The sequence below is a fragment of the Parus major genome, chromosome 9, assembly GCF_001522545.3.
Source record: "Parus major isolate Abel chromosome 9, Parus_major1.1, whole genome shotgun sequence".
Taxonomy (NCBI): domain Eukaryota; kingdom Metazoa; phylum Chordata; class Aves; order Passeriformes; family Paridae; genus Parus; species Parus major.
The window spans coordinates 1,475,846-1,495,304 of NC_031778.1; the positions used below are offsets into that span (position 1 = coordinate 1,475,846).

At 42.6% G+C, this 19,459-nt stretch overlaps 1 protein-coding gene across 2 annotated transcripts in view; it reads right to left on the reverse strand.

Moving 5' to 3' along the window:
- The window catches only part of AMER3 (APC membrane recruitment protein 3), a 42,620-nt gene that overhangs the window by 22,354 nt on the left and 807 nt on the right, over positions 1 to 19,459 (reverse strand). For both annotated transcript variants that reach the window (XM_015638237.3, XM_015638239.3), the window contains exon 2: positions 10,180 to 13,212. In XM_015638237.3, the coding sequence (XP_015493723.1) occupies positions 10,198 to 13,191 (2,994 nt within the window). In that variant the 5' untranslated portion in view covers positions 13,192 to 13,212 and the 3' untranslated portion in view covers positions 10,180 to 10,197. The remainder of the gene's footprint in view (positions 1 to 10,179; positions 13,213 to 19,459) is intronic.

Genomic DNA, 19,459 nt, shown 5'->3' on the forward strand with positions numbered 1-19,459 from the left:
GCCCCAGCCAAGGGTGCAGCGTTCATCCTTCCCCAGCCAAGGGCTGCAGCGTTCATCCTGCCCCAGCCAAGGGCTGCAGTGTTCATCCTGCTCCAGCCAAGGGTGCAGCGTTCATCCTTCCCCAGCCAAGGGTGCAGCATGCATCTTGCCCCAGCCAAGGGCTGCAGCGTTCATCCTGCCCCAGCCAAGGGTGCAGCGTTCATCCTTCCCCAGCCAAGGGCTGCAGTGTTCATCCCGCCCCAGCCAAGGGTGCAGCATGCATCCTGCCCCAGCCAAGGGTGCAGCGTTCATCCTGCCCCAGCCAAGGGTGCAGCATTCATCCTGCCCCAGCCAAGGGCTGTGGCTTGCAGGGGCTGTGTCCTCCCTTGGCTGATTGCTCATTGCTGGCTCCCCTGCTGCTCAGCACAGGTGAAGACAAATCCAGCTGTGCTCTCCTGCTCCTCACCTGCCCTCAATCCCCAAGTCTGCTCTGGGGGGCATTAGATACTTCTAGAAAAGTAACTACTTTTTAAAAGTAGATACTTTTACAGTGCAATTCTACAGGAGACTGGTTGTCCCTTACAAGAATTTATCTCCAAAGCTTAAAGTGTAACATGGGTAAATGTAATGATTTATTATTCACTGTTGACTTTCAGCATAAAGATATTTGTGTTTCCTAGATGAAAAATTGTAATTATAGTCTATGTGCAGCCAGATGATTTATGCACATTCATTTCAGTTGCCTCACTTTCCGTTCCTTTTGATAGACTGTAAGGTAGAACATTAAATAAAGGAATGGAGATTCCTTTATCTCTGGATAAAGAGATAAAGTGTGGGGTTTTTTAGGGATGTGAGGTGTGCTTGGTTGTTGTTTTTTGGGGGTTGTTTGGTGTTCTGCCTGTGTGGGCAACTTGGAAGTTCAATTGTCTGTCTGTAGAGAATCCAAAACATATCTGAGGTCACTTTGCTAGTCAGGATTAAGGCAATAATAGTATTCAATAAGAGTTAATGCAATTACAGATTTTTTCATTTTCTCTTTATCAGATGAAGGCAGACAGCACACCTCCTGACACAGGTCACATTTCAGTGCAGGGAAGAATGCCACCCTGCTGATCTGGGAAATACAACACAGTGTGGCTCACACGAGCATGTACGTGATGGCAATAAGTGAAATTGATTTCTGACAAAATCCCACAGGTATTTGGAGCAGTATCCTACCAGTTTCAATCAATAAAAGTTGCTAATAGTGTTTACTGGTTGTTAGGCTAAAAATGAGATACAAGATTTGGCCTTACAAAAATCCAGCTTCTGTTAAGGCACAGAGAGGAGCAGCAGGGTGGGAACGTGTTGTGGCAGACCCTGGTGACTGATAAGGGGTAAAACCAAGCTAGAAAGAAGAATCTGTTATTGGAAGGGGATTAAAAAGGTGGAACCTTTCCTTTCTTACCATGAAATCCAGAATTTTTGCAAGTACTGCAGTATTTTTTGAAAGTACACTGCAGAGCAGCGGTTTGCTGTTGTTTTTCATGTTTATGAGGTTAGAACTGGTCCATAAAATGTTAAACCACGGCTGATTAAATATTTGAGGAAACAGAGGGAAAAAAATTTCTCAAGAAAGCAAATAAAAAGTAAGAAAATGGGAGTAAAGTATCAACAATCAATATTTAGATTTTATTTCATTTCAGTTCAATGAAAGTTGCCTGGGCTCTGGATTTCTTTTCATGGCCTTATTTGTGTTTGGGTTATTTTTTAATATTTAAAACCTGAATGGCCCTTTAATTGAGTAAGTTTGCAACATGCTGCAAGAGACACTAGTCTTACTTTAGAAGTACTAAGCTCCTCCAGCATTTTATGTTTGCATGGGTGAAGGGCTTTTTTAAATTTATGATTATTTCAATTTTATTCAACCACTGTGTGTCCAGGGCATTACAGTTTCTAGAGAGACTGCTGAGTACAGTATATTTATCTTTAATAATATAAAATGTGAAGTTCAGAGATCAAGGGAGCAATAGAAAGAAATCTTCCTATTAACTGTCTGTTCATATATTTATATCTATAAAACCCCATAAAACCTTCACATTTCTATCATTCACATTGTACAACCCTCAGCAAAAAATGTCACTTTTCAAATAACCTCATCTATTCTTAATTTATGTTTCAAGGATTGCATTCAATCATACAGTTTAGCTCTCATCACCTTTAATAAACACTAATGGGAAAACTAACATACATTTTTCTAACAGAAAAATTATTAATTAGTATTAGTGCAGGATTTTAATGTAAAACAGCTTTTGAATTGTGGGGAAAAAAAAAACCTGAGGGCATTTTTAAATTTATAAGTATTATTCAAAATTTTAGAGATTAGAGTTGAAGAGTACTTTTGAGAGCTGAGATGATTCAAGTACTATCTCGTTACTGATTGAAGCCTTAAGAAATCTAGCCAAAAAAGCACCTTGCATTGCAACCCCGCTGTTTCCTGGCATCCTTTTGCTATCTCAGTAGCAAACTACTTCCAAAGACATAATTACTCTTACAATCCCACCTAAGCAACCCTGCCCTGATCAGCTGGACCCTGTGAAAGCACAGGGTTGTTATTTGGGAAGCGGGGGTTTGGCAGGATGTGGTTTTTGGGTGGTTACACCACCATCTTAATTACAAATGGGTTTCAGGGAGTTGGTTGCTATAGCAACAGTCTACTTAGTGCTTTTTTCAGCACGAAACCCTTCTTGCCTGTATGTTCAAGGGAAGACAGAAGGGCTAAGGAAGGGAAATTGAGCTTTTATTTCTCCAGGAGCCATAAATTGCAGCATCCTCTATTTAAAGCACGCAGACGGAAGAACTGCTCCTTTACCTCGGTGTTTTTAATGCTGCTGAGAAGCCCCATTTGATGTTTGTGTAAAATACAGCCTTCCCTTATTTCAGAAATACAACTGCACTAGGGTTAATTAAGGCTAACACCCAATCAGATTTTTCCTAAAAGTGCAGCTGAAAGCAGAGGGCACAATCTCTTTGAAAAGCTGTGAAAATTTCTGATGCAGTCTTTAGCCTCATGGCTCCTGCTGTAAATCAGGGTCCCTCCACATCCTACTGAAGCCAGATAGAAATTCTCTTGCCATTGATTTCTCTGCAGCTCCCTGATTGTGTATCACAGACCCAAAGCCACCTTGACTTGATTTTTTTCCCCTCTGTTGGCTGTGAGGTGGAGAAACATAACAAAAGGGTTGGGGGGTTGTCAAAATTCCTTAACCCTGCCTGGCCATAGGCTGTGATCCTCCCATGTCCTTCTGTGCCTGTCTGCACCTGTGCAGTGTGAGCAAAGCACAGAACCCAGGTTCTGAGGAGAAAAGCAGAGCCTGACTGCAGGATTTGCCTGAAGAGGGGTTTCCAGGCTCTTGAGGGTGGGGGGAATTCTCTGGTAGGGGTGAGGAGCTGCCAGGAAACGTCAGCTCCACAGGCACATGGGAAAGGGAAAAGGGTTTTGAAGTAGGTTCAGCCTCCAAGAGGAGGCAGAAGGAATGTAAAGTATGGCATAGAGAAGAGTCGAGCCTGTCTGGAGCAAGTAAAATGGAAAGTTGTCATGAAAAGAAAAAGAAATTGATTTAGAAAGGAAAGTATTGCAGTTGGAGAAGACTAATGAAGAGGAGATGGAGAAAAAACCCCTCTTTGTTCTCTATAAGACAAAGAGGACTTTCCTTTTTATACTTCTCCAGTAATCTTTTCTATATCTTCACCTGCAGACTGACAGTTTCCCCTTGGATAATATAATCACCTCAAAGAGGAGGATAGCTGACTGTGGGAAGAGAGAAATTGCTGGCTGTAGTATCTTGGTGCCATTTGTGCAGTTGTCATCCCTGGCTGACACTATTACTTAGTGCCACAAGATCTTTTAAGCTTTCCCTGAGCAGGCCTGCCACATGCATGTAGAGAGAAGCTCAGAACATTGCCTTTCTCCACAGGAAAACCCTAACATACAGCACTTCTTTGTGTCTCTCTCTCTCTCCTGAGCTCTATTTCTGTCCAAAAACTGTGAATATCTTCCCCACCTTCAAATGGAAAAGATGCAGTCCCTGTGATTTGAGTGACACAGGAAACCTGCCACACCAGATGTAGACAGTCCAATCTTTCCAAAAGAGCTGACCAGGAGGAGAGTTTGCTTAAAACAGGACAGCCTTCCTTAAGACCTGATTAAGACTCAGTGCTCATTTTGGGTATTTCATTAAAACACTGCAGCCTCCCATGACAATGCTCATTGTGCTCATGACAATGGTCTTTTATGCCTTTCACTGGATGGTCAAATTTTTTTGCTCCTAATTTAGCCAGATTTAAAATTATCTGTTTGGGTTTGGGATTTTGGGTTTTCTTCTTGTTGTTTTTTGGGTTGGGTTTGTTTGTTTGTTTGTTTGTTGGGTTTTTTTATTTTTAGAAAAATGCAGAAAATCTATTGATGCTGGGGAATTCTGTCTGAACTCTGTCTTCACTTACAAGACCCCAGACTTGTGTACTGAGGCATAGCCTCTGCCCTGAATCACAAAAAATCTGTAATCTTCCCAGTGTTGCTAGACCACAAAAGGGACAGTGCCTGTTTTAGGAGCAAATAGATGTCAGAGAAGGCAAAAATTCAAAAGGAATATTATTTAAGTTTTGCAAAGCAAAACTGGTAAGTATAGCACAAAAGATAAAAGATTTTAAGAAGTGCCTTAAAGACATTAAACTATGAAAGGTTCATAACAGAAATTAAAAGGCTTTGAAGTTCCTGTGCTGAAGGGCATTTGGAAAATGGAGCATTAAACCCAGACACCCAGGAGGAGCCAAGGCCTAGCTCAGAGAGTACTGGTTGGCAGAAGACAGGAGATTGATTATTTCAGGTTTCTAAATTCTCCATTTGCCCTGTTTCTGACACCCTTTTTGCAAACACCTACTGCAACACACTGGCAGAGGTAGAATGCAGAGTTTCCTGGAGGCCTCTGGTTTTTTCTGCCCCTCTGTATTTTCTGATGGAGGAAATGGAACAAAGTATTTTATACTTTAGATCCAAAAAGATGAGGTAACCAGGCCCTTCATCCTACTCTTTTTCTGCTGGCTGGCTTGTGATATAAATGCCTCTCACAGCCCATTCTCAAGGTGAGGATCTCCTCTGCATTCAGTTTCTCCATGGCTGTATTCCAGAGGGGGATAGATTCTCTCAGGTATGAAAGAAGCAGCCTGCTCTGAATACAAGGCTCTCACCTTTCCCTTCTTCCCACTTTCATGCCTTCCTGACCTGAAGTGAAGCAGGTTTTCTTCAGAATGGTAACAACTGATTCATTTAAACAAAAAGGGCCCAATTCCATAATTCTGCAGCCAAACTTCCGTAGCCCAAATCTGATTTGTATTTTTACACTTAAATGTCAGGTGAGACACTAAGCCTCTGAATAAGCAGTCAGTGTGTTTGCATTCTGTCTTGACTTCTCCCCATTTCTCACACAGAGGCACTGTGTGTTTCATGTATCCTGTCCCTCAGACCGTGCTGCTGTTCTTTCTCTTTTTTCCCTCCACTACCCCCTTGGAAATCTCAAATTCAAGGTTGAAGGAGACTGGGAACCAACTTCTTCTCTCAGGGTTAAATCTGGGAATCATTGCCCTAGCTTCAAATTTATGCTGGTGCAGTGAAGATGAGAATTTAGCTTTCTGTACTGTTGTCAACAGGAGGAAAACCGAGTCCCTATAAGGCTGTATCCATGGAAACCATCCTGCTGCAATAGCGGGTAAAGCAGCAAATCAATTTCTTCAGTTTTAAAATGAAGCACATTACAGTGCATCTGGCATTTAAGAGATTATCCGTGCTGATAACTGTGTGGAAAAACCCTCCTCTGGCAGGAACATTTCTTCCTCCTGATAGAATTCTGATTTTGGGTAGAATGAGCACTGATGACAAAGTACCATGCAGACAGTGCAGTGAGACAGAGCCAAGTCCAGAAGCAACAGCATTTAATGAAGGAGAAAATTGTTTAATTTAGCATTTAGCCCAAGTATCTGGGCACATGGTGACTAACATTTAAATGTATTAGTAGAGGTGGTGACCTGTCACCCCTGCCTCCCTGCTCTTTGGCTCTGTGGTACCACGAGTGACAAACAGAGCGTTGTTACCTTGTGATGCATGTCTGAACAGCAGTGAGTGTGTGTGTGTAGCTGTCAGATGAGATTTCAATATCCACTGCTGGGTAACTGACTTTATACAGGTGTGTATTTCAGAGCCAGAGGCATTTCCAGTGCAGAAAATGTGCTGGCTGTCTCTGTGCTGTATTCTTGTTTCATTTCATCATGTGCAGCTTGAGAGAACATCCCTTTACTATGCCATGGAGGGAGCATGGAAACAGGAGGATTTCTTACACCAGACTTCAAAAGCCACCATATACTTTTCCTGCTGTGTGCACAGAGGCTCTGCCTTTATTTTTCCACCTGGTATCTCCCTGACCATTTTGAGAAATAATACCCTACTTGAGCAGAAAACTGCCTATGCACCGATGAGAATTCATTCTGCTTTTCCTTTTTATCAAATCCAAATATTGCAGTCTGCCTTCTCTATGCTTATCAGATAGAGAAATTATCTGTCTGGGACAAATAAAACTTTATTTAAGAGAGAGGGAGTGAAGTTGAACCAGGAAGGATTAAAAAGCAGTGCAGGAATTGCCTAGACCTTCAGCTGGTGAGGATCAGATACACATTCCTCTGTCACTTTGCAGTGCCTAGGCTGTATTTTATCTGCTTCTGAATCTCACTTCCTTGGTACCAGCAGTCACATATGCAATACTGTCTTCTTTTATCTACAGCTGCCCTATTATAGTATTATATAGCTATCCTAGTATTATAGCAATCACTGTTTGATTGACAGTTATGTATTTTTTTTCTGACCTGAGGGCAAGCTTATTGCAATGCATTCCTTTCAGGGCTGTCAATGACACACATCCAAAATCTTCAACTGGTTCATAATGTGGCAGTTCAGCATTTGAATGAGCACATATTGTTGGGGGCACAAGAGGTTTTGTTGCTCTGCCACATCTACCAGCTAATGGAAGATGCAGTTCAAACCCCATTAAGTGGTAGAAATGGCTCAGTGGTCTGAAATGCTTCTGTTTGCAGGGAGTGTTTTGTTCTACATGTGTCCAATTACTATGACATCCAGTGTTGTCTGCTTGGTGAGTTAAGAGGTTTTAAGAGTCAGGAAAAGACCTCCCAATGCACTGCTTGAGTTCTGTGCTTCCTTTCTGAAGATGAAGTTTCCTGATGAAAAACATGTAGTTGAAAATCACAAACTTTGCAGCTTTTTTTCTGTGATCCAGATCTAGGAATCCTCTCTGTATTCAGACTTGGACAGCATTCACTTCCTAAGTCCTAACCTTTAAATACCGAAAAATCAAAATTATACTTTTCATTGCCTTTTTTTATCCATAATTCCCACTTTCTACATTAGCCTTCCATATTGCCCTGTGAGGATGCCTGGGGTTCCTGGTGAGTTCAGACACAAGGCATTATCAGATTTCTCTCTAAAAGGCATGGGAAGGGAGAAATGGAAGAGGAGCTGTGACTGGTGTTTCTTGTACCATTCTTCATCACAGTCCTGTGTCTGCTCATCAAGGCAGCAAAGCCCAAGAGGCCAGGTATGGCCCAGGGGAACCCTGCACACCTTCTGCAGCAGAGAGGATGGGCTTGTCTGTGGGTCCTGGCATATGCTGAGATGAGCTGACAAAACCTGGAGATTTTAAAAGCATTTGATAACAGTTTTCCTCTGCCCTGGGACTAAGTTAGAAAGGTGACCTTCTTCCCACCTCCTTCAGGTCAGACCTGGGTGTCCATGGCAGGACCAGGGGCTGCACTTGTTGTGAGGACAAAGCAGGAGCCACCTCTGGATCTGTCCCTTGTCCCCCAGCTCCCAGGTGTGGCATTTTAGAGCATCCTTTGTGTCTGAGCTCTCACAGTTTGCACAGTCATGTCCAGCGTGGGAGTGTTTCTCAGTGCTGTCTGTCTCCATGGATTCAGAGGTGACACCATGTTTATACACTGCCTCTCTTGCATTCCCACCCCCATGACTGAGGCAAAGCTCCTGAGTCATTGTCACAAAGATTTAAAATTTCAGGCAAGCCTGTAGGCCATCTGTTTGTGTGGGCAGACAGGAAAATATAGGGTAGGAAAACTCAGTCACACACCATTGTTTGTATCTGCCCCCACAGCCAATTCTTTTAAATGACATTTTAACTATTGTCTAAATTATTTTTCTGTAAAAAATTGCAACAAACACCGTCCTTGCTGTTAAATGATTAATTAAAATGAGCCCAGTCCTCAAAGTCACTTTATTAATAGGTAAATCCTATCTCTATTCTAAAATTTAATTCATTTTACTGTTCAAGAAGCCTTTATCAAAAATCAGCAGTTCCCTCTTGGGAAAAAAGCTTGACCTGTGTTTTCTCTGGCACTCAGGTGAAAGTGTGGCCTGGTCACATTCATGCCATGGCAGGTATTATCAGTGCTGGCACACAGCAGCTGCCACTTGATACAATGCAGAGAATGTGCCCCAAGTCCAGTAATGTCTGCTTGTGTTACATCTTTTTCAGTGTAAAGATACACTCTGTTACCACCCCTGACAGTCACACAGCTCCCTTCTCTGTTTCTATCATTCCACTCCTCAAAATCAGACTCTCTTTGCATTCCTAACCTGCAAAGGCAGGGATATTCCTAGCACTACCCTGTGGATTAGTATTCACAGCAAAATAAAAATATCAGGCATACACTGATCTGTTCTTCTAACCTCAAGAAGCTGTGCCTAGTCCTAGTTCCACACATATACTAATTGTAAGCACAAAATTTGCCTCTTCTGTACTCAGTTTATAATTTCAGAAATATCTAAAAGAGATTAATAGTTCTAAGGACTATGGTGTGTCCTTGGATGGCAAGTACTGCTAAAAACTCTGGTGACACAAGAAGGTGAGTTGCTAATCAGCAGAACCACCCCAAATGCAGCATTGTGTACAACAAAAATGGAAAAAAACCCCAAGATCACTTTTTTCAGTTGAGAAAGACCTAATTTAGTGATGAACAGATTATAACTAAACACTGTGTTTGTTAAGGGTGAGGAAGACTGACAGTCTCTGGCTCTTAACTTCATGCAGAGCCCTGAAAAATGTCCCTCTCTGCAATGGGAGACCTGTTAGTGGGCAAGGTCATTTTCACAATGATGTAAATAGAAATGTGGATGGCTGAATCTACCCAAACTTGAAAATGTCAGGGTGTTCTTGCCTCCTGCAGAGAGAAGCACTGTCCTTTTTAGTTCGTGCTGCTTGGGAAGCCTTTAGAGATGAGCAGAAAGCAGCCACACTGCTGTGAGCAGCATGAGCCAGAGAAATGTTGTGTTCCCTCTGTCCCTCTGTTCAATAGGGAGCTGTTCCTTAATTCTCTGTCCTGGCCCTTGCTGCAGCCTCCTCTTTGTCTTCCACCACCTCCAAAGGGGCTTTCTCAGAGGCCAAGGCTGGGCAGAGTCCAGCCAGTCTGTCAGGTTTGGCACAACTTACCCAAGTTTCATACTCCTACAACAAATTCCTGTCAGCAGCTGGAGTATTTCTCAGCTGGCACAGAGTGAGAACTCTCTGTAGACACAGGCACAGAGCCTGCCCTGGTCTAAAGCCTCATGTGATGGGCAAACCTGAACCAGCACGATCACTGTGTGCTCCATCCATGTTTCTGCTTTGCAGCAAAGGTGTTTCTTACCCTGTGTCACAGGGCAGATTCTGGCTCTCCCTGTGCTATGTGAGTGTGGCTGAAGGATTTCCAGTTGCTTGAGGTGCAGCACAGACCCTGTAACCCCTCTCTTGAGAAGCCTGTCAAGCCTTGCATGGAGGCTGCCCTGGTTTCAGCTCTTGCTGTGCCATGGCACAGTTTGGCCAGAGACCAACTCTTCAGGTTTGGATGAAGGAGGAGCATCCTTTTGGTGCACTTAGGAGCACCAGCACAGCACTGTGGCCTTTCCCTTGTGCTTTAGAGCACACCCTATGTGTGCACCTGCAGGACAGGGCACATCTGCACTGTGATTTCACAATGAGCTCCCTGGCTTTCTCATGCATAAATGACAGACTCTGAATCCCTCAGCTTCCACTGTTAAGTGTCCCTCTGTGAAAAGGGAACAGATTGAAGTGTTTCACATTGAATTTCACCCTTCCCCTAAGCACTCACCTTCTCCATGCAGGTGTGTCACTGGTGGTCCCTGGCTGGCACCGCTGTGTCCCGCACCACTGCCTCTAGGAGAGGGCTCAGAGCAGTCCCTGCAGCCAGGCCATGGCAGGGGCTCTCTGCACACTGCCAGGACCCTGGGCTGCACTGCTTGGCCTCCTCAGGCTGCAGAGACTCAGACAGACAGACAGCCGTGCTCTGGGAGCCCTGGGAGAAGGCACCACCTAGGTCTGGGCAGACGGAGTTAAAGAGAGGTAAAAATGTTGGTCTACTAAGAGATGTCTCAGGGCCAGAGTCACTTGGACTGAGACCAAAGTCCTTTAAATATGAGAGGGCTTGATTATTCAGCTGGGCATATTCAAAATTTATCTTGCTTTGAGTAACCTCATCTAGGATTTTTGCTCTACTTTTCTGATCTTCAGAGCAAATTTGCTCCCCGTTTTTCTTCAAATGATACAGACTGCTAGATTGGAAACTTGTCTCGTATTGGTTTGTACCAGGAATACTGGGAAATTCTGGAATTTGAGCAATGCAGCTGCATTCATTCTGTAACAATAACTTGTTTTTGTACTGAGACATCTTATGGATGATACTGTTCATTTCATTCCCGATGTATTTATCTTCCAGGTGCTTGTTTTCATAGCTGATTTTTAATGATGCCACCTGTGTTACACAGTGCTCTAAGAGCTGCACTATGTTAGTGCTGCTGTCTGTTGCTGTGGGGCTCATGTAGCTCTGGAAGTGATTGAGGGTCAGAGGCTGCAGTGGTTTGTCACAGGAAATTGAGAGAGAGTGATAGATTGGTTTAGTCCTGTCCTCCCCCTCGAGGGGATCTCGGAGTGAGGTCGCAGCAGTCTTGTAGGAGTAACATGATTCTACTTCGTGATTATCATCTAAGGAAGGATTTTCAGAGCTCTGGGAGCCAGCCTCTCTGTTCAGCTCTTCTGGCAGTGGGTTTTTACCTCTGGATGTCTCACATCCCAGTGAAATTGCTACCTTCTCATTGTCATCTGAAGACGTCTGCAGGTTGTCTCTGTTAGCCTGCCATTGTGGTGCATAACTTGTGCTTTCCACAGTCCCAGGCACTGTAGGTAAGTCCTTGTGGTGACTCCCTTGTGTTCCTTGGAAATCCAGATCAGAGGTGTCCAGGGAGGAGCCCAGGCTGTGCTCTCTTCCAGCAATGTTTACTGAAGAGGCCTGGGCTGCGTGTTTGCTTTCCTCCAAAGGCACACATATGTTAAATGTATTAGATTCACCCTTGCCTGGTGTCTCCTGCTGAACTTCTGTGCTCCCTTTCTGCTCTGGACTGTGACTGGGGATCAATGAATCATTAGACTTTTCTCGCTGTGACTGAGGACTCTGAAGAGAGTCAGGGGAGGAGATGAGTCCCGAGTGTTTTCGTAGCCAGTTTATTATGCCCATGGTCAGCGAAAGCTCAGTATCACAGAGCTTTAGCAAACATTCTTTGCCTTTCCATGTGCTGTGGAAAAATCCCTGGCTAATGATGTCTAGAGTTGGTTGGGAAGCCATGTTCTCCTCAGCTCCAACATGAAAGCTGTAAATGGACAAAGGGATTTCAATGGCTTGCTCTGAAACACTTTCAGAGGCACACAAGTCATCATCAAGGACAGGGTTTACTTTGACTTCATTTGGGTCATAGAAGAGCTCATAAAGGGCATCTCCACTGTAGCTGTCTCTTGGAAATCTCCCTGGGACACCAGGGGTCTGAGCTTCCTTCAGTTCATCATCTTGTCCAGGAGAGAAAGAATCATAGTAGCCTTCATCACTTGTGGATGTGGATTCCTGGTTTTCACTTTTCGGTGTTTCTGTTTCTGTGGAGCTGTCTTTGGAATTGTCACCTTCTTTATCAGGGGACACTTGGGTGTCTGTCACCAGTACAGCAGCCTGACTTGTATCCTTTTCTGTGTCAGAACCAGACATCTTCAGTAACTTCTTTTCAAACAGAGCACTCTGGTGCAGCCTCACTGATTTGTTGATGTTGTCCCAAAACTTTGCAAATTCCACTGTCTCGTTCTGGCCAGGAGAAGCCAGCTGCTCCACCCCACCTTGGAAGGAGCCCATGCCAGGGCTGTCTTTGTGCTTGCTTCTCCTCAGGAGAAGGTCTTTGCTGTTCTCCAGCTCCAGGTGAGCAGAGCTCTCATCAGCAAAGATTTCCCCACAGCCAGTGAGGGAGTCAAAGCTCTTCAGGGAGGCAACATCTTCACACAGGGCATTGCAGTAGTCGTAGGAGGAGTCAGACTGCAGTTCACTGTCTGAGCAGTCCTGTGACAAGCAATCAGCTGCACAAGTTTCCCCAGTTTTGAAAAGATACTTTGCAAGACGTGCAGACAGCTCACTCTTGCAGCCTGGAGAGGACAGGTTCTTGTCCTTCTCCACCAGAAATGAGAAGCTGTCTGGTTTATTTTTTCTTATATGAAATATATCTCTGAGCCCTTTCTTAGATCTCTTGAGAGAAATCCTCTTCCTGGGAATGGTTTTTGCGACAGCTGGTACGAAAGGCATCTGTGGCACAAAGTTCCTGTAATCAATCATCTGACTGCTGCATGCAGACTGGCTGGGGCTGACCACACACTCCTTCTTACTGCTGGAGCTGGACATCCCTGAAAAGCTGATGCTATTGACAAGTCGGCCCTTGCCCTTTCCAAACAAACCCTCCTCGCACACCCTGCTGCTGGGGCTGCACTGCTCTGCTCTGTCTGCCTCAGCAACGCAGTCATGGGTTTTACTCTTCCTTACCAGCTTGTAGGAGGAGCCAGATGATTTTTCCAGGTTGTGACCACCAGCTCCACTCCTTGCTGCTCTGGTAGAACATCTGTAGTTCTTGTGTGTGGCCAGACATGCCAGCTGGACCTCAGCCACACTTTGGTTTCCCTCCAGAGCTGCCTTTTTGTCTTTTCCCATCTCATCTTTGTTGGTAGGAGCTGTATGCACTGGTGGCACTTTCTCATGTTGTACACTGGATTTTATGAAGGTCTTTCCTCTCTTGAGCTCCATACTGCTTCCTCACATCTGTTTCTGTAAAGAAAGCAGCAGAACACAACTATTGTGAGGTTGGTGGGTAGCACTTGTAAATTCTGAAAGCGACTGAAGAACAAAGGAAGGGACATTAAGCATTATAAAATTCAGCTTCTCTGCCATCAGACATTTCCATCATTGAGTCATGGTACTGAATGAGAAACAGATTGAGTGAAACTAAAGGTGTGCTGGCTGGAAGATTCAACATGGAGAAAACAGTGCACATTATGGGTTGGTAGCTGAGGCTCAGAGAACATTTTGCCTGTTAGAAATAAGCAGATTTTCATTGAGGATTATGACTTCAGGATAGCTTTTAACAAGGTAAAGGTTTTGTTCTGAAGGTAGAAGAGGCATCAAGGAAAAGCAATGCCTGAGAAACTTCAACATGCAGATGTGTGTATCAGGAAGGCAGCAGTTCATAGATTTGTACCTCAGAGGAGGACAAAGATCTCAGGTTGGGAAATCTGGTAGAAAATGGATCAAACTTTTGCTCACTTTATATTAAAATAATCTTTATCTGTGAATGGAAAATCCATAAACCTTGGTACTACCTTGGAAGCATGCAGAAACTGAATTACTGATTTTGCTTCCCCCTGAGCATAACGTATCATTTTCTACACTGCTACTTTTATTGTCAAAAACCAAAAATTCCACATTGAAAATCATTGTCAGTCATGACAAAAGTGTCTTCTCCAATTTACAAAGACCAGTGAAGCACACAGAGGCATTGCCACAGTGAGTCTGCAGTGCACATTGATTAGCTATTTCTAAAAATACTCTAGTACCAGTATCAATGCCAGTTCCAGGCTCTGCCTGTATGGTTTAGTATTGAACCTTTTATGTTTTATGTTTTCATAAATCTAAATAGTCATTAATTATTTTAGCCATGTCACTTTCTGTCTTCTGGCAGTTCTTTCATAGAAAGAGCTGATCCTTTCCTGTCATGCATCAACTTGAATATTGAATAAGTCAATGGACTTCCATGAAGGAAGGTCAGGGATGAAGCAACCACTGCCTAAAAGCTGTTGGAGCAACCAGAATTTTACTTGGTGGGAAACAGCACAATAACTCCAAGTCCTGTTCTTGAAAGAGTGTGCTTGGATCTCTCCTGAATGAAACCTCTTTTAATGATTTATCTTGTTTTGAATTGGTTAGACATAACTAAACAACTGGAGACCCTGAACAGGAGATTTTAAATTCAGCACCAAGCCTAGGCTTTGTACTCCTAAAATAGACTTTAAAGCAGTCTCCAGTCTATTTTGAACTATAACATCTGTCTGTAGCCTCCAGAAGCTTTCCAGTTGCCAGGCCTTGCTGGAACAGCCACACTCTGACCAGCAGCCCAGCAGATGCAGGACTGTGTATTTTGGAGCACTTCTCCAGGAGGCAGATCAGTGACAGCCACTTTCTTACAGAAGCTGCAAACTAACAGGTGATTAACAATATTTACAAATAAATGTAGGTCAGTGACAAAAGGTAGAGAACAAAGGGGCAAAGTGTGGATATTTGACATGTGGTGGAAACATGGTGGGTGGTGATAAATGGGTGTCCATCACTGTGATTGAGGTGTTGGCACCTTCAGTTGCACTTGGCACTACATGTGAGTGTTGCAGAACATTCTTAATGAAAGCCAGTAAACATTTTACTACCCTGTCAGGGATCTGGAGTTCACTGATGCTGCGGGAAACTTGTTTTGCATATTTAGAAATAGGTCACTGGGACACGATTACCCTCCTCTTCTGAAAAGCAAGGTGTGATCAACAATTCAGCATGCAGCTGAATTCAGAAAAACAATCAGAAATAGCTGATGCAAGACCAGCTGTTAAAATAAAATAAATAAATAAAAATAATAATATATAATTAATATAGAAATAAAGTGTCTGACATCTCAGTCCTTTGGGAGTGCAGAATTAGGTGCTGTGTCCCTGTGGGAAGCTCCTGATGCTGCCCAGGAGCTCCTCAGAGGTCTGTGACCCTGGCGAGTGCCAGCCTCACAACAATGATATGTAGGACCCTGGGAAGTCCTGCAGCTGTTTCTGCCCATTCTGAGTGTTAAAAAGGTCACTTTTGTAGGATATTGTTTACTTGGGAACCTTTCTGCAGATGCATTAAAAAGGCTTTTAGGGATGGATTTATTTCCTGTCAAGTATGAAGTGTATGAAAGCTAAGAATTTAGGATGACATTAGATAATCTTTTAAATAAAGTAATGTTTGATCTTAATTGTATCTCCTTGATAAGAAACACAATGGATGACCAGTTTTGATAACTGGGTCTAGAAACTTCAAGGATTCTTCTTTTTTTTTTTTTTAATAGACTAGATGAACAGTTTTATCTTGAAAGCCAAAATGGCCAAAGTAACATTTTACTGAGAATATCTGTAGTATAATAAGTTACATAGACACAGTGTAAGATACACTGAGGGTAGCTGATGCTGCCTTTTCAGTTTCTTCTGATAAGAGTGTGAGCTGTTGTTTCAGTTTTGTGAGGATTTTGTGGTTTGGTTTGTTGGGTTTTTTAATATCTTATATAAATATATAATCACCAACTTTGTATTTTAATTATTTAATGTTATTATTTATTTCCATTCTATTTCTAACACTCCCTCAGGATTCATGTTAGTATCTAGCTCATTGTGTCATCCTGCTTATTATAAGACTGTCATATCTTTGTAAAACTTCCCCATTAAAAATGTTATTTAAAATGAATAAAAGAAAGGGAGGACTTCAGTTAACTCTTTGAGGGCTCCTCAGCACAGACTACCAGAGCCTGCAGATTTTTTAAAACATTCATTTTAGATGCTGTTTTGCAACTTCCCCTACTCTGAGTTCCTCTTCATACTCATGTGATGCAAACTATCAATGAACTTCTTTCCAAAAATAGACCAGAGCTATTTATGTGATGATTCTCTCTTTCTATATCTATTAATACTTTTAGCCCATTTCATTGTAATGGATTATGCCATGATACTTTTATTTTTGGTCTCTGCAGGGACACAAGTTCTATCTCTAGCCCCAGAAGCTGTACCAGTGAAGTTACAAACCAATTAAAGTGATGTAAGGGAAAGTTACTCTCCAGTGGTTATGTAAAGCTAAATCAAAATTCTATGAAAAATTATTACAGGCATTTAAAACATAGTACATTTTTCTGGGATTTCTTGACCCATGCACTCAGCCACACTGGTGCCTGTCTCTGTTCCTTTCCAATTATTCTTCTCTTGGATTTGCAGGATATCACTTCTTCCAAAGGGATAAAAGATATATGAGGGCTGATTTCCCATCTTTGCAAAGGAAATAAAATTTGCAATTAAAAGTCACTGTAAAGAACAGAAAACTAGCAGTCAGTGCAATGAGAGTCTCAATGTTTTCTTCATTAATAACAAAAAGGTTTTTTACTATCTGCAAAATTGCTTATGGAATGTAGTATGTAATGACTTTCTCCTCAAATCTTACACTGGGCTACAGTTGAGCTGTTTTTTACAATAAGATTGGGTGTAGCAGCAGCACTGAGGCCTCCCATCCACAGTAAACAATATTTTTATCTGCCTTGATCAGACCAGCTGCTCACTTTCAGGATTTCACAGGTATCTAAGCAGGCAATTAGATCCAGATTTGAGGCTGATACTATAATGGAAATAAGGTTTTCTTTTAAATTTGGATCATATTGCTCATAAAATGCAGAGATACTTCATGCTCAAACATATGCCATCTGTGCAGGGTGTGTCACAGCCTTTTCATAAAACCAGGAGCTTTTACTGCATCTGTGATTCATCTAAAAGTAAATTAAAGTTTTAGAATGGAAAGATGAGCACATTCCTGTGGGCTGAGGAGACTTGATTTTAGGACAGTCAAAGCAATTGCTTCTGGATCTGGGTTATGAGGACCTGAGCAAGACTGAGTTAGGTAACTGCTCTGGTTAATAAGAGTTAATAATATTCAGATGGCCCAAATCCTCCCTAAGTCCAGGCCAACATACAAGGGCCAAAGAGGGGTGCAGAGGAGCCAGATGTCCATTAGGAAAATGGGGGGAGGCAGGATTCAAAGTGTCCAGATATCATCTCTGTCATGTGAGTCAAAGAGAGGGGTCACATTTCCCTCTGCCCCTGGCTCCAACACTTCCTTCCAGCCATCTCCAGGTTTCCCTCTGTGCTGGAATGTGACAGAGCCTTGCTTTGGGTTTTTGGCTGAGTCAAAGTTGCTGTTGCTTATAACACAGCAGAAAGGTTTGTTTAGGCTGTCTTCAAGGAAAAGGTAAAACATCAGTCCTCTTGCATGTAATTCTAGGAATACCCTCCACCTGGGAAAGTAGAAGTATCTGGTTCAGCAAGGTTGCATGGACAGAAATAATACTGTTACAAGGAGGAAATTAAGATAAAGTCTCCAGCTGCAGCAAGTTTGGCTCAAAAATAATTTTGCTCAAGTAATTGAGGTTCATTTATTTCAAAATCTTCTCAGCTATCCAGCTTGGACCTCTCTTACTAGTTTGTTTGATGTGTAATTTATAAATAATTGGCCCTCTTGGAGATAGAAATAGATAAAATTCAGAATATAGTGGTTTAGAAGAGGAGATAGGAGTGTTCTTTCTTTACATTTATATCACTCCTACAATTGGCAGGTTGTGGAGATGGTGCCTCGCTGTCTCTTGCTAAGCAGAGTTCTGCATGACACTTGGCACCTGAATTTCACCTCCCTCCAAGCATTTCCCTGATATTAAATGAAAAATTTGATCAACACTGAAGAGGCTTGTTAATACAAAAATAAGGAAAAACCTCTCTTTGTGCTGCTTGTATGTTTTCAGACACAAGTCTGGAGTGAGTCCAAAATCCCTTTTCCACAAGTGGCTTTATATCAATCAGACTTAAATTGCTGAGTATCAGAGGTACCTTTGTAAATGTTACCCTGCTTTTCCATCAGAAATTGTAGCATAATTAAACTTCCTGAAAGCATCTCTCTGGTTTGGGTATATGGACCAAATTATGCACTAATCTTCAAATCCATGCATTTTAAGATGAAAAGTTTTTAAAAAATATTTCTTGATAAATGATGTAATGGGAGAGGGGAAGAGAACAGAGCACTCTGGGAGGCTCTCCTGATTCTTAACCTCAGGAGAATTTTTACTGGCCACCAGTTGAAGTCCTAAAATGCAAAAACAAGCAAGCATGAGGTGGTGAAAGCCACAGCCACTTTTAAAGTCAGTGAACAACACTAATTTTTAATCTTTAGTATCTAATTAATTAGCAGTGCATAAGGAACAGCTGGTGCTCACAGTAAAGTGTGGGGGGGAGATTTTTGGAACAAGACTGTTTATTTACAGGCAAAAATACTAACTCTCTATCTGAGAAGATGACAGCTAATAATGGAAATACTTACTAATAATCATGAACATATATTCCATTCTGTTAATTTGATTTTTAATTGCAAAGCAGAATACAGCTTCCTTGCCAGAGGGTAGTGATATTCTCACTGCAGTTATTGTAACACTGTTTCTAGCAAGCAAATAAACATTACAGTTCTTCTGGTAAAAACCAAAGAGGATTTTAAAGCAGGGCTCATCCTCTCCTCTAAACTGATTACCCTGCTACGATCTCATCTCCATTAGACAGCAGAAAAGAGCAGGGTGGAAAGGATGGAGGATGTAATCAGGGACAGTCGTGATTCAGGAAACAGCAGAATGTTTATTTTTAAAGGCGCCTGTGTGACACACAAACCTGCATTGAGATCATGCCTCTCCTTAGGAGTACTCCTCTCATCATCCTTAGTGGCTGTGTCTTATCATTCCCCTTAATCATTTGTCTCTCTCGGGTAATCCAGGATGCCTAATTATTTGCATATACATTTAGGTCAGGCAATGGCTTTCTGATGAAGAACCAGCAAAAAGCACATTGGTGTGTTTTTAATTCAACCCTCATTCCACTGAGCACACACAGTAAAATCTTACACTCCCCAGCAGAATACTAGAAAGATGTGTAGTTAAATGCTTAATCTTATTAGCAATGTGCTATAGGGAAGTCTGAACCTTCCTTTAAGCCCTGACAACTGTTTCGTGGAGCTCAGGGTTTTTCATAGTAAAATTAACCACGTTTCTACTCCCAGCACACTGTCCTGCTGTGTGCTGACAGGAGGGATCCCTGGGGGCACAGCAGTACCCAGTGCTTCCCCAGCCCCATCTGGGGCACCCACAGCATCCCCCAGCCCCATCTGGGGCACCCACAGCATCCCCCAGCCCCATCTGGGGCACCCACAGCATCCC